A 14,842-nucleotide genomic window follows, 5' to 3' on the forward strand; every position below is an offset into this window, starting at 1 on the left:
AGTCTTTAAAATGACAATAACTTTTGTAACTATTTTCCAGAGTGTCTTCTCTGATTAAAAATATTGCAACGCAAAGAAAGTATCAGTTTTTCTCATCTCCATGGACTATTTAGCTTCTGACTAAGTTTAAGCAATAGAAGAGCCTCAAAATTAGTATTCCTCTCATCTGTTGTTCTTCTCATACATGCAGGATAAACTTCTGTTTAAATTGACCTTAATTTTTTATCACAGACAGACATGTCATCAGGTAGCTCCAGGCATGCTACATATTAAAACAAACAAACAAAAAATCTCCAAAACAAAACAATACACTTACTCCAACTGTAAAACTGTCATATTTAAAATTCCTTTGTGTGCTTACATGTAGTTCTATGCTGAAATACAATGCCTTAAATTAAAAGCAGTATAAAAACATCTTTTATTCACTTCTACACCATTTCCATTAAGTATTTCTTCCATTAAGTATAAAATCCAGTGTTCTTTTATACAAGAACTTACTAACAAAAACAGTTAGTTTGTGAAGCTAAGCTGAAGTATTTCTCCTGAATGGTAATCAAACTATTTTCTAGTTTCAGTTTAAGTTCACAAATAAAAGAATAAGGCTATGTTATGATTTCTGTCTATGATTAACAGTACTATACTAAAATTTCGCAGTCCTTTAGGTTAATACGAAGGCAAAATAAAATCCAGTGTTCTTTTATACAAGAACTTACTAACAAAAACAGTTAGTTTGTGAAGCTAAGCTGATGTTCATGGGAGTGGAGCCTCAAAACAAATAATGTTGCAAAAACCAGAGATATTTAAATGCTTCTTGGAAGTCCTTCCAGTTCTATACCAGCCAATGCTAACTGGGGAGGGTGGGGTGGGTAGGTTTGGGTATTTTTCTTTTAACTCCATAAATAGGGGTTTTGGTTCAAACAAAAGAGGATCTCTTATTTCAGCATATTCTTTGTAAACTCAGTTCAGAGAGCGGGGATACAGTCTGAACAAATATATATATTTCTCTTACTCTAACTTCCTCTGTCGTGCATGCTAAGGTCATAATAATGACCAAATTGAGGAAGTATTTGTTTTGTTAAATCTGTTTTACATGTCTTAGGGACAGAGGATTCTGCCTGTCCGTAAAAGTATTAGAGTTGAGCTAATTCCTTTTTAGAAGGTGGCACTGGTATGCAACAGATATTGTACTATTATTTTAATACAAGCAAGGGCAAGAAGCATCCACTTGCGGCCACTCTTTTTTCAGTACTGCAGAGTATGTAGACCAAGAGGAGCCAACCTTCCTAACTCCTAACTCCTAACGTATCACATCTTTATATAGCCAAAAGGTTACACCCATACCTTATAGAGCCAAGGAGAGGACTGCCACAGAGCAACTCTTCTCAAAGATCCTAAATACACAGGTCTCACTACACTGGGATTTTTTTTCTTCAAGGTTTCATGGCTGCTCAGTTCCTCCTATGCTGAGGGAACTGGGTTCTCCAGCACCATGGGAGCACAGTTCCCTTGCAAGGTAAGGGACAGAGTCCCAGTACAAGAGGTGGACCTATGCTGCTCAAAAGCCAAAGTTTCAGCCATATTCCTTAACAGACAATATTCCAACTAAGTATTATGGCCTCTTGTCAGCTGTTATTGGTACGCAGAAAGGAAAGTGGAATTGCATCCACCCGTGCAGCTGCACTGACTCAAGGTTCTGCAATCACAGCAGTCCATCCCTCTTTTCCCTTTCCTGAGACCTGCTCCACTTCTCCATCAGAATTTTCAAGGCCATTTTTGACTCAACCAGTCGCACTGGAAATGGAGACTGACATCTGATTCCAACCACACCAGCAATGAAAAGGTAGGACACAAGGTATACATTAATCAAACAGTGAAATGTGCACCATCAAACGAGGCAGAAAACTTTTAATGGAGTCTCTTCTTCAAATATTGGCATAGTTTATTATTATTTTCTGAACGGCCTCTTGCCCTCAAACTATCTGATTATTATATTTATCTGCTCCTCAAAAACCACGATTTATGTTATCACCACAGACAGATTTGCAAGCAACCAGTTTGCATATGCAGTTTCAGCTACCATATGATATTTGCATCTCCATGTACTCTGAATGTACTTTGTGCCTGTAGGGAAGATCTCTCAATCTCTACACAATCCAGACATTTCAGTTTGAAATAGGGAGTACAGTGCAGTTATTATATCAGATACTATCTTTTATTCTTGAACTATATTTATACTATATACATTTATTTTAAAAATAATATTTAACATTATTCATTCAACCTTTAATCATCACACTAGAAGTGGTTAATATGCAACTCTTGTTTAATGAGTTTTTATTGGACTCCTTTTAATAGTTAAATAAAACTACCTCACTTTATTTCATTAAATGTGAAGAAGCATACAAAGTGGTCAATCGTTTGCAGCAGTTCTGAAATACAGCAGTCTGCGTAAATAACCTAAATATAGGACAGAAGTTCTCACTTGCATTGGTTAATTTTTACTCAAAGATTGCTTGAGCAGTGAAAAACTCAAAAGCAAAGTTAATGGCTTGAACCAAAAACCTTCCCTGTTTTTTCAACAAACAACAATCGCAAACTTTCAAAAGCTATCCAATGAACTAAACTGAGAAAAGAAAATTGCCTCTCTCCATTAATATCACAGGCTACTTGTATCAAAAGTTGCTTACTGTATCAACAGACTCTGGTTCCAGACATTAATCAACAGCTTCTGCCTGTCCTGTGTTTGGGATTTTATTTTAAATTTTATCAGCAAAAATATATTGCTTAAAACAACTTATATTTGAGATATAGTCATCATGATTAAATTAATGCTAATGCTGAAAATGTGTTATTCTGAATGGGTCAAAACATTTAAAGAAGTACTTATTTAAAAAAAAAAAGTAGTAATTTAGTTCATGTTGTAGCCTATTCTTACATGCTGCTGTGGAATCCTTCAGTTAAGGTACTCTTGCTGATTCTCACACTTTCTTTTCACTTTCTCTCCCTAAGTCCTATCTTGAGCAACCTGACCACAACACAGAGTAAGGTAAACTTCATTTCAGGGTTTCCTCCTGAAGCCTTCTGGACAGTGAGTTTTCCCACTGAGGAAACTCTTTCACTTCTAAGTTCATTTAAGGCTCCCTTAGAGGGTGGTAAAAGGATTTAAGTTCTTTCCTCTCATGAGATTTTTCACTTCATATTGCATTCCTACCTCATCTAAAGAAACTCTTCTCTACAAAGCTCTGTATACTTGCAAGTTGGTAGTTTTAACCCTTACTTGTACTTAAACATCTGATTACAATTTCAGCTGTTTAACCACACAATAATAATTAAAATTTAGCAGTTACTAAGTATTCTGTAAGAAATGGCATTAGAAAGGAACTTAAGATTAGTTTGTTTGGGCACTGCTAGGTGCTACTAGAAGCATGTGAAGCTCCTGGCTTTGTGCCTGCACAGATGGAGTCATCGCACTACATGGAATTTGTTTGCTCATCATTCTGAAGTTCCTTTGTGCAGTAGCTACACTGTGGTTTTGGAAGGTGTAGACTAAGTTTCTAGTTAATCAGTAACGTTTTGTCACAAAGACCATATGGTCTTCCAGGTACACAATGCTAAAATTAACTGAGAAGATGACAAAAACAAACAAACAAGCAACCCCGCAAAACCAAACAAACGGAAACAAAACCCCACACCAAACCATGGTTTTAGCAGAATTTTCAGTGTTTGTCCAGATAAATAGATGCTTCAAGTTATTTTGCAGGCCACCTCCACCAATGCACCTGGATATTTTCAGCAGTAAAGTAACATTTCATTAACTAAGAACTTTGCAGATTTTACTTACATCAAGAGAGCCTTCGTTTATAACAATTAGTCCCATGTTCTTTCTCAAAAGTTTACAGGAGTGACCTGTTAAAAACATTTTTGTTTTCAAAAATCTGTTCCACAAAATCCATTACAATATAACAACACATTTTTTTCACTGTAAGAGAACTAAATTTCCCTGTAAAGAGAACTAAAGAGACAGAATTAAAAACAAGACTTCCCCAGCTGAAATCAACAGTTTTTTTTACTGATTATATTGCATTCTGTAAAAACTAGACATGCAGGTACTAAGTCCAAACAGTCAGAATTTTCCTTGCTGCAACTTGCAACTGTTGTGCTTTATTCAGGGGTGCTCAGCAGACAGACAAAAACCATCTTTACAGGGAGTTACAGAAAACAAACCTCCCTTAGCTCTGCAAATTTTTAGAATGCAACTTGCATTTCATACAAAACTTGCACATACACATGTTCCCATTCTTTTTATTCTTTGATGCTTTAAACAGAATGTATGCTGTGTCCTAATGATGCAGGCTGCCTAGACAAATATATATATCATCATTCTTAGTAAAGTGAAAATACTGGTATTACATGTATTGCCTCAAACCTGAAGGTACTATTGAAAATAACTTTAGATCAACTGTATCATGTGTATACCAAAAGTTCTTTAAGATTAAAAAAAAAAGTAATAAAAAGTATCCATATCACCAAAATAATGCTCTATTTTGGGCACATATCTAAGCTGCCACAGAAGTGCTGATACGTTTGCATGCAAAGAATATAAAATCTTAAATGCAGCTTTCATGTATCACTATTTAAAAATACAGATTTATTGTTGTTGAAATTACTTAATTATGATTTTTTTTTTCCTTCTTTATAATAAAAGGAATGAATAAAAGGAAACCTCTGATTGATGGTGAAGTTTAAAGTACTTTAATGTACAATCTATACTGTTTTGCTTTAGTTAAGATTATGGTTCCTACCAGCTTTCTTGGAAAAAAATACAGAAGGGAAACTAAGAATACTTACATTTTCTTAATATTATTCCCTCTCACTGTCAAAACCCCAAAAATGTATTCTTTTTAATTCATTTCAGATGCTACAAAAAAAATCACAAATGCCTATTTTTTCCTGTCTCTCTATGATAACATTAATTTTTCTTGCTGTTATGTTTTCTTGCTTTAATGGAGGAAGAATCCACCATTCCCCACTCTCCTCCTACTAGTGACTGAAAAACAACTTAACATTTAAATTCTGGAATGCCACATAATATTATTTTTGCAAGGTACCTTTCCGTTCTGAAAGCAATTTTACTCCAGCAACTTCTATCATTTCTAAATCTGTAAAAAAGCCATCAAATAAATGCAAATATAATACCGATGTTAATGGCAGTCTCTTGTTTGTCCCCAGTAAGAATCCAAATTTTTATGTCTGCTTTCATGAGTGTCTCTATGGTTTCAGGCACTTTGTCTTGTAGTTTATCTTCAATTGCTGTTGCTCCAAGCAGCTGAAGATTCTGTGAACATAAAATATTCAGTACATGCAGTTTTTTTGAGTTTAAATTCAGTTTTAATTTTTCCATTTCTTTTGTTTCACTCTCCGTATTTATGACAAGATTAATGCTCTCTAAATTCATTAATCAGATTTGGGATTAACTAATAAAGATCTTCCAGTTTATTCCTATGAGCTTTAAGTTGAATATCTATATGGCTTGACAAATTGCCCAGCATGACCAGTCAAACTTCATTCAACTATTCACAAACTCAGTAGCTTGTTCTCCAACAGCTACTTTTTTTGAGGGGCACCTCTCTGATTTGAAGACTTAAGGAGTGTGTTATTATTATGTATTCTCTGACTTGTAAAAGAAAAAAAAAAAAGGCCAAACCTGTCAATTCATCTTAATCTTAAAACTATAATCTTGATTATGTTTGGTTTTAACTTCCCATGCAGCAAATATATACAGTTTTTGTGAGTACAGCCATTTTTATACTTCATATTTCTGTACCTTTGAAATTATCTAAAACCCTGTTAATGACACCATTATAAACCCAAGACTGTGCAATTCTGGTTGCAGCATGGCCTGCATACTACATACTGAGAAAGTACCTGCGCAGCTAATACAAAAATTTGTAATGGTAACAGGGCTGTCATGGCGTTAACAGAGTTATACAGTTTTAAGACTGTCTTGTGCATGTCTGGATAAACTGCTCCTCTATGTAAACTAAGTCCCACAAGTGACTGAAGCTATATACCCTCACTCTTCTTTTTCATTAAATTAAACACTGCAGTTTTTTGAGGCTCTGAATTTTAAGCAGTTTCATCAATGTAATCTCTCTTATCCTTTCCAAGGGAAAAGAACCAAAATCCACCCTCCCCTCAAAAGTCAAGTATCAAAACTTCAAGCAATATTGGTCTTATGAACTCCTTTTGCTTTTACGTTTGAGAGCCACAGGAGCCTTTTTTGTTGAGGCAGTGAAATCTAATCACATACTTGGCTACTCCAGCAGCAGTGTTGCTAGAAACTCAAGGGAAAGTGATTATGGCTCTGCTCTTGTGAGGCTGCATCTGGGTATTACCTCCTTTTCTGGGCCTTCAGTATAAGAGAGGTTGATGAAGTGGAGCAAGTCCAGTGGAGAGACAAAAATAGCTTGGGGTGTGGAGCACGCTATATTAAGAGTGCCTGAAGTAGGATGAGTTTAACACGTGGAAAAAAATAAGGCTAATGGAGGGATTCTATGGCTGCCTTCTGCTAACTGAAGAGGGCTTGCAGAGAAGCCATCTTCCTCTAAGAAGTGCATGGTGAAAGGGCAATAGGCAACAGTCACATTCTGCAGCAACAGAAATTCTAGTTCAGAAAAAGGGGAAAAAGAATAGTTGAGCACTTAAAAACCCCCTGCCTACTGCAGCTGGGAAAACTCCCTCCTTGAAGATACTCAAAACCTCATCAAAGTGCCAGGCAAGCAAATTTAGCCCTGCTTTCAGCAGGGATTTGTGTCTTGATGACCTTCAGAAGTCCCTTCCAAACTTAACTACACTATGGTTCTAAGTTCATTATACAATGAAGGAGATGTTGTTTGCCTGTCATTACACTTCTTTTAAGTAACAGAGCAACTCTGGAAAACAGCTTTCCAGTAGTTCAACTCAATATCCACACTTTCTGGCAAGGTAGCTATTTGCTACAAAAACTTCCTCAAATCAATCTTTCCTTCATTTTGATTATCTACATTGCAAAGACTACGTGACACAGCTGTCAGCATATTGCTAGATTTTTTTTCGAAGCATTATTCCTCAATGATTGAGATTTCTTGGTATAGAAAGCAAGGACATCAATAAACCCCCTCCACTCTTCTTGCCCCCAACCCTGCACCCACCCTCCCCAAACCCCCCAAACCCCACAACTCAGAAAGCTACACATACTTTTTCAATTAGTTCATAGCTCTCCTCAAGTTTGAGTGCTCTGTTTTGTATAGCTGTAGAAGCACGGTGATAGACATCTAACCACTCCTGATAATCACTTTCTGAAATCTCAGCCACAGCAAAACACAGAGTTCTTAAGCCTAAAGAGAAAGCAGGTAGTAAGTATGATGCAGTATTTGTTAGTCCCTTCCTTGATAGGCCTGCAATGAATAACTACTAAAAGCTGAATTTATTCTGTATTTTATGCACGCTTATGCCTGATTTTCAACTTACTGCTGCATGTCTTGAAGAACTTTTTTTAATACACGTAAAGTAAGAAATATGATATAAATAGAAATTTATTAAACAGAGTAACTGTTTCAAGGTAGTTGAATGTAATACAGGTGATGTACTTCAGGGAAAAAAAAAAAGAAATTTTATACAAGATTTGACTTATCTTAAACTGTAAAGAAAACATGAAGCAATCCCAAATTACACTTGCTGAACAGATATACACATTAGATTTCTAGGAACATTAAAACTATAAGATTGAATTATATTTCTGAACAAGAACTTTGTAAATTTAAATGTCGCTATGCTGGAAAGCAATGAAGTTAAAATATATCAGCATAACGTTAGAAGTACCTTCTTCTTTACCCCTCCTCAATATCCTTAGGAAATTCTCAGTTGAAGTTTGAAATTTACCACCTAGAAGCCAACTTTGAATCCACTCAGATTTAATTTTCCCATCTCACAGATTCTTTCAGCTTTCCAAATTCTTAAAATAAAATCTTTGTGTACAGGAAACATTTGGAGACTTTACTTAACAACTTTTGAGCTGGTTACACTTAACAGATTTTTTTCCTTCAGAAATGAATTAAGCACTACAGTGAGAATCTGAGACTGCGATATTATAAGAAACATTTATTTTTTGACAACACACATTTACATTCAATTTAAATAGCTAGGTGTGAATGTTCTAACAGTTCGTTTTCGTATAGCCAGGGAAGGCTAAATGCAATCTTTATTTGTTCACAGGTTTCTACTGTGTACAGCTAAGCACCAGCAGTAATTCTGAAATGATCAAGAGGCTGGGCATGAAATAATACATATGTGTCTTAGATGTAAGACAGTAATTTAATATCTTCAGGATGAAAACCATGTGTAATCCTAACATCTTGGCAACTGAACAGCATTAGAAACACAGCATCTCACCATCCAGACCTAGAAAATAAACTTAAGACTGACAAATCAACTGATTTTTTTTTTTCTCTGTGTAATAAGGATATTCTAGCAGGGTCCAAAGCAACGAGTATGAAGTAAATGGGAAGAAAGGAATTTATGACTAATAGTGATACTATTTCCACAATTCTTCCAAAGTATTTTATGTAGATGACCAAATTAAAAAAAGTTTGAGTGTGTATGGAATATCAGAAAACAAGTTTTTTAATGTATTTGCTTTTTCTTTTTAAATCAGACACTTTTTTTTTAATTTTAAAAAGATTCTTTTCATTGTGATTTAAAAGAATCTTCCAAATGAAAAGTGGAAAACAAAATATCATTAAGCCTGCTTCTTAACAGACTGGAACACCACCACAGGAAAATTACACACTTTTTCTATTTATCCAGGTAGGCATTAACACTCAAGCTTAATAAATGCTTAAATATAAATGCCAGCCATGCTAACCACTTCATTTTTGAACAACACACCAAGAGCATGGAGCAAGTGCCAAGGACATACTGTACTGCCACATGAAAGGATAGTCATGAGAAACTTTGCAACTTCATTGGCTGCAATTGAAATCTATGCAAAAATAAATACCGATTTCTTTAATCGATTCCAGAGACACACATACTTAATTTTTTTTTTAAAGATTGAATTTTAATGCTTGTGAAAGGTTAGCAATTCACTCTTCTGAACAGTAAATCTTTTCATCTGTTGAAAAGAAGCGTACAAAGAGTACTTGAACAAACTTCTTAACACTAATATGTATGTACAGTGGTTTTAAAGATGGGTGGAATTTTTCACTTTTTATGTTGATTCATTTGGTCCAACGTGACTGCTAAGGAAAAAAATGATATCAGTTGTACCACTGATTTAATGAGAACAGTAATTAAGAATTGGATTGAATTTTTCCTATCAGTTCACACAGGACAGCAGACACTGATCTATTCTTACTTTTTCTGTAACCAAAGATATAGCCTTATGATCCAAACTAACTTCAAATCTAAGTAACTTTTTCTTGACTGATCCTGGTTAGGTCTTTATAAAACCCCAAAGTGGTCAATCAGCTCATACAACTAGATTCATGAGCTCAAAGGGTGTCTTTGAGGCTTCATGTTGCACTATCAGTCAAATTAGTTTGTTTTTAGCTGTGCTTTCAACTTCATTGTATAATTAATTATAACTTTGATACTCTAAGATTATTTAAGGCTAACCAAATGTTTCCTGCAGAGATCTTGATAAGAAAAACTAACAAAAGAAACAGATCTGTGGCTTGCTTCTGCTGTCACTGACAGAATAAAGAGACTGAAGGTGCTGACTATATCACTAATCAAAATGTTAAATTCCACTATAAACCAAAGAAAAATTAGAGAAGTAATACGTATTAACAGATAGAAAAAGGATCTTTCCTGATACAAGAAGATTTGGCCAGACGTCAGTTACCAAAAGGTAAGGATTGTATTTTAGAAGCAAAACATTTTAACAAAGTTTGCTTTCCAGCGTAAGCTTATTTCTTAAGACACATTAGAGATAATTTTAATGTTCTAGTAACAGTGTATTAAAAAAATGAAGAGGTAAAAAACCTGCAGTTCAGATTCCCATAACTCTTATAAATCTGTTTCCGACCACTGTCTCACAACTCCGATAAATTAAAACACTATGATACTTCACAGTACAACTCTATAATCCTTTACTAAGATACCAGAAAGGGGGCATGGCATGGAAGATCTAGGAACTGTGCTAGAAGAACCTGCATGAAAGCAGAAACCCTTCTACAGTCTGCTTTCCTGCTCACATTTGTACTGTGGAATCCACTGTTATTAAATAACTAACTGACTGTTTGTATCAATCATCTTAATTTCACAGTCACTTAAATTTTACTTACTATTCCTACTTCATGAACCCTCATGGAGGGGTCCCCTGCCTTCAGCAACTGCTTTGTAAGAGTGATTGTTAAAACAGCAAAGATACTAAAACATGGTTTATGGGAATGGGATTTATGGGAAATAAATATTTACAGAAACAAACAACATGTCATGTGTTTGCTCTCTGGAAAAATATATTTTGTTTAGAAGACTCCACTGTGTCCTATGTGGGTGTTTCTTTCGTTTGTTTTGTTTTTTAAGCATGAACTTATTACTGAAACTTCTCAGGAAGAGGAAGATCTTTTTTAGGAGGCATTACTAAAACATAATTTTCATACAATGTGAATACAACATTACAGTAACATAAAACTGCAAAACTGAAAAGCTGAGCAGTAACTGAATTTCATACTTAGTTTTATACTGAATAATATCACTCACCTTCTGTAGCAAACTGCTCTAGATGTTTTAAAGTGATTTCTTTGTATTTTGAACTTTCAGCAAGACGGTCATAAATTACAGTATCCTACAAAACAAATAAAATTAACTCAGAATAATTTAACAGAAAAATGAGGGGTTTTGTGTAGACAATAAAAATCATGTAGGAAAATGGCAGAAAACTATGCAGCACTGTATTAATTTATTTCAGCATCAAAAATTAATCAAAGTAATTTTATTTCAGAGGAAGGAAAAAAGGACGTTCCAAATCCTCAGATTCTCTACATCCACAAATTCTGCCATGATGCAGTTTTCCTCTCCCACATTTTTTGCTGTTATTTCCCTTCAGTTTGAAAAGTGCTGCATTTTCCTTTGGCTTGCCACGTGAGTTCTTTTGATCTCCTAAAATGCTATCTTCCTCTTTCATATTAAGCCCACAAGGTAAAATCAGTATTTCATAACTGCCATTCTCAGTTTTTTGTAGCCAGCTTGACATACAGAACATTAACAACAGCTTCTTCTCTCCACTTGAGAAGATAACAGAATGGACGTTCTATTCAATCAACTTCATTTTTTTTAAACCATTCGGGAATTGTATTTGCATCCCCCTCCCCCTCAAACTTGACTTAAGATACAGAACGAGAACTAATGAGTAACTCTGCCATTCCCAGATACATTAAGATATTTTCCCATAGATCCTGTTTTCAGGAAGATTTACTTCTGGCATAATGCCAATGGTAGGTTAAAATTCCCATCGAGTTACTTAGGCTAGATTTCTGTTTCTACCTAGTGATTTATGCTCAGTTACTCCAGAAAGCAGACAGATTAAACCATACACTCATCCATATCTTTGGAGTACAGAGGGAAGCAATTAATATGAAGGTGTTAGTCCAGCACAAAGAACAGGATGAACAGGTCTGTCATACCTTCATACACAGTGGGTAAAAAAAGATATTAACTAGTTCATCACATTAAACAGCTACATAGTAAAATGATGTAAATTGAAAAAGGTATCAACATTCCTTCCCCCACATTTTCAATGTTTTGACTGCAGTTATAACAACATTTTGCTTTCGTATTTGTATTGGTAGCACACGTTCTTTGATATAGTGAAAACAGAATAAAACTCACAGCTCCTTTGCAGTACAGTCTTAACTTTCCTGATGGTGTGCGAACTATCACTGACATTCTCTTCCTAGTGCTGAAAGAGAAATAAACGCCCTAGATAAGGTGGTTTGTAAATATAAATATTTACCAACATTTTACCCAAGAATATCAATATATAACTTATATAAGACAAAGGAAAAGAAGGGCTATCTATTCTGAATTATGTTCTCAGGTGTCTGGGATGGAAAAACAGTTTTACTGTCTAATAATTAGAGTGAATGCTGTTTTTCTGTCTATAATTCCATATGTCTTTTTCCTGTAAAACCAAATTTGAGAATCTTCACCTTCATCTGAATAGTCTACTGATCACAAAAAAGCATCTTAAAGCACAAAGCACTTGTGATCACTATCATAAAGAGGTAGGGCATCATGGACCATTTCAGCTTTTTCTTCCTTCTTAGCCAAATAGAGTCTGTACTGCACACTGTACTGTGCTGCAATCCTATTACTGTCTTCCCAGAGTTTCATTCATCGTGCAAGGTTTTAAGTATGCTAAGAACTGGAAAGGGCCTCGCCTCATTTTAACTACTCTCTGGTTCTCAATTGTTAATTAGATCTAAGTATTTTTTTCTTTTTGTCCTCATGACTGAGGTAGGAATTGGAGGAAAGCATGGAGAAGACTGTCACTCTCTGCTTTCTGTCTTCCCTTTGAGGTCCTCCAACAAGCATACTTTAGATTCAAGATCATGTCCAGTCAAAATGTGTATTTATACCATAATTCTTTCAAATTTCAACTTTTTAAATAAATCCACAGAAACTATTCAGAGAACAAAACACGTTTCTCACACAACAGTTCACAGTAAAATACACAAAAGAGATGGGAGTAAATGGTCCTTTTACAATTTTGGTTCGTGTTGGAACTGGATCCCATTTATACATCATCATATAGCATTACTGTATGAATGGCTCCTGAAGTTCAGATTGCCATAGAAAGTACCCTATAAGTGGAATGTATGGAGATAGGTGGAGGAAAGAATTTTACAATGACTGATGAAGTAACTGACTGACTAGTATCTTCAGGAAAATACTTTCCTATTTCACCTGTGTGCACACTTTGCTTCAAGCACAGACATCTGAACAGCAATATTAAATTACCTTTTTACTGTGAACACTGCACAAGAGAGCATAAAAAGGCATTAACTGCTGCAACTCTTTCTCCATTTCATCTCTAATCCAAAAAACCTCAAATAAGCAGAATTCTAAAAACTCTTAGACAGTGTCCAGTTGGGGATCTGCTTAGACAATAGTGGAGAAATTCAGATCATCTAGGCTGCAGTTAAGTTGCCTAAAATAAAAACAAAGTCTCAGATTCACTTTGATTCCCGGCAAGATTATCTAGCCTACTGCTACTTTAATTCATTACACTTGCCTGAATGTTCAACTAAGGAACTGTGGAGGACTTACAGTAATTTAGGGTTTGTATAAACAATAATTTGATATATATGCCCTTGACAGGTAAAAACTCAGCAGTTTTGTACTTGTCTTGTGACACCAGAAGATCGCAATCCTGAAGTTCTGCATACAGCTGCCTATCAACCTACTAAAGATGTATCAGAGAATAACCAACGTTTTCCTATAGCGTTCCAAAATTTATCTTTGAAGACAGATATTGAATCTTGACTGACATATATTTTCTTAGTAAAACTGCAATAAAGCTAATGAGCAGGACTCACTGTCAAGGACTTCTAACTTTTTATGAGCCTTTTCATTGCAGTGACAGTTTTATTTCCTTTTCCTGGTGAAATACAGAAAACCACAAAATTGTACTACTACAAATAACTGTCAGCGTGAGACCATTTTTTTTTGTTTTGTTTTCTTCACCATAGAAGTGATACGAGCAGCCATAAAGGTGACCTGGTTATAAGGGGAAAAAAAAACGTCAACAGAAGATGTCTGCTGAAATACTGACAGAGAAAATGCCTGCCAGCATGGGAACTGCTAGCCTGGGAACTAGGCCTGGGAACCAGAAACATCCTTGAGAAGTACAGCTGGCATCTCTGAAGTACAGCTAAGTACCTAGAAACCAGAGACATCCTGAGATACCATCAATAAATGCAAAACAAGGAACTGTAACTGCAACTTATTGTCTGGAAAGGTGAAAAAGTCTGGAAAAGTGAGAAAGCATCCTGAGAAAGTAGAATTGGCAACTGCTATTGGTTGTTCTAGCTGAAAGAACAGTAAAACAGTCTGGGAAAATAAAAATTGATCTGACAGAAAACACCATCATCTATTGGCTGTCCCAGGTGACAAACAGAAATTAGCAGCATCTGTTGACTGCTCCAGGTGGTGGTGTCCTACACCCCCTTATGTCTCTGCCATATAAAAATGTCTTGCTTTTACCCAAAATAGAGCCTCTCTCTCTGAGAACCACTCCTGCATGAATTTTTCTCTGAGATCTCCTAGACAAGTTATTGGACCGCCACCAGGAACACCTGGCTGAATCCAGACTCTCACTCTTTGAAGTGAGACTTTGTCCATCATCAACTTTGAGGCCCCATACCTGGGAGCGGTTTGGTAAGCACTGTACCCATACTAGAATAATATGTATATGTGTGTATTTAGTAGCAACTTGTGATTTATGGAAACTTATTGACGTATCATCAACTTAGTAATAATTTAGTACCAACTTGAAATATATATGAAATATATCCTTGCTGCTACTATCGACTGCTGCTACTATTAAAATAAAAATGTACTTACTTTATTACTCATGAGTATACTTGCTTTTCTAATAGTAATTTGTAGTAACCTGTAATAAAGAAATTTAGAAAATAAAGCCTCCATGTCCTTGTGTGCTATGGAATCCTGCAAACCCACTGTTGTGATCTCTATACACCCGCAGGCTGGGTAACCCTTTGGGCCGTGACAAGGAGGCAGAATAGCTGCTAATTTCCATGGAGTTGCCATGGGATTACAAATGGATGGAAGTATCTTA

The 14,842-nt window shown here is 35.5% G+C and overlaps 1 protein-coding gene across 1 annotated transcript in view; it reads right to left on the minus strand.

Moving 5' to 3' along the window:
- The window catches only part of ATP8A1 (ATPase, aminophospholipid transporter (APLT), class I, type 8A, member 1), a 63,850-nt gene extending 49,465 nt beyond the window's left edge, over nucleotides 1–14,385 (minus strand). Inside the window, exons 1-6 of the mRNA XM_009696309.1 lie at nucleotides 14,248–14,385; nucleotides 11,872–11,961; nucleotides 10,744–10,828; nucleotides 7,237–7,376; nucleotides 5,197–5,335; nucleotides 3,842–3,906 (exon numbers count right to left, since the gene is read on the minus strand). Coding sequence (XP_009694611.1) covers nucleotides 3,842–3,906; nucleotides 5,197–5,335; nucleotides 7,237–7,376; nucleotides 10,744–10,828; nucleotides 11,872–11,961; nucleotides 14,248–14,385 — 657 coding nt within the window. The remainder of the gene's footprint in view (nucleotides 1–3,841; nucleotides 3,907–5,196; nucleotides 5,336–7,236; nucleotides 7,377–10,743; nucleotides 10,829–11,871; nucleotides 11,962–14,247) is intronic.
- Nucleotides 14,386–14,842: the final 457 nt, after the last annotated feature.

This window comes from Cariama cristata, unplaced genomic scaffold (genome assembly GCF_000690535.1).
Source record: "Cariama cristata isolate BGI_N322 unplaced genomic scaffold, ASM69053v1 scaffold6710, whole genome shotgun sequence".
NCBI classification, from domain to species: domain Eukaryota; kingdom Metazoa; phylum Chordata; class Aves; order Cariamiformes; family Cariamidae; genus Cariama; species Cariama cristata.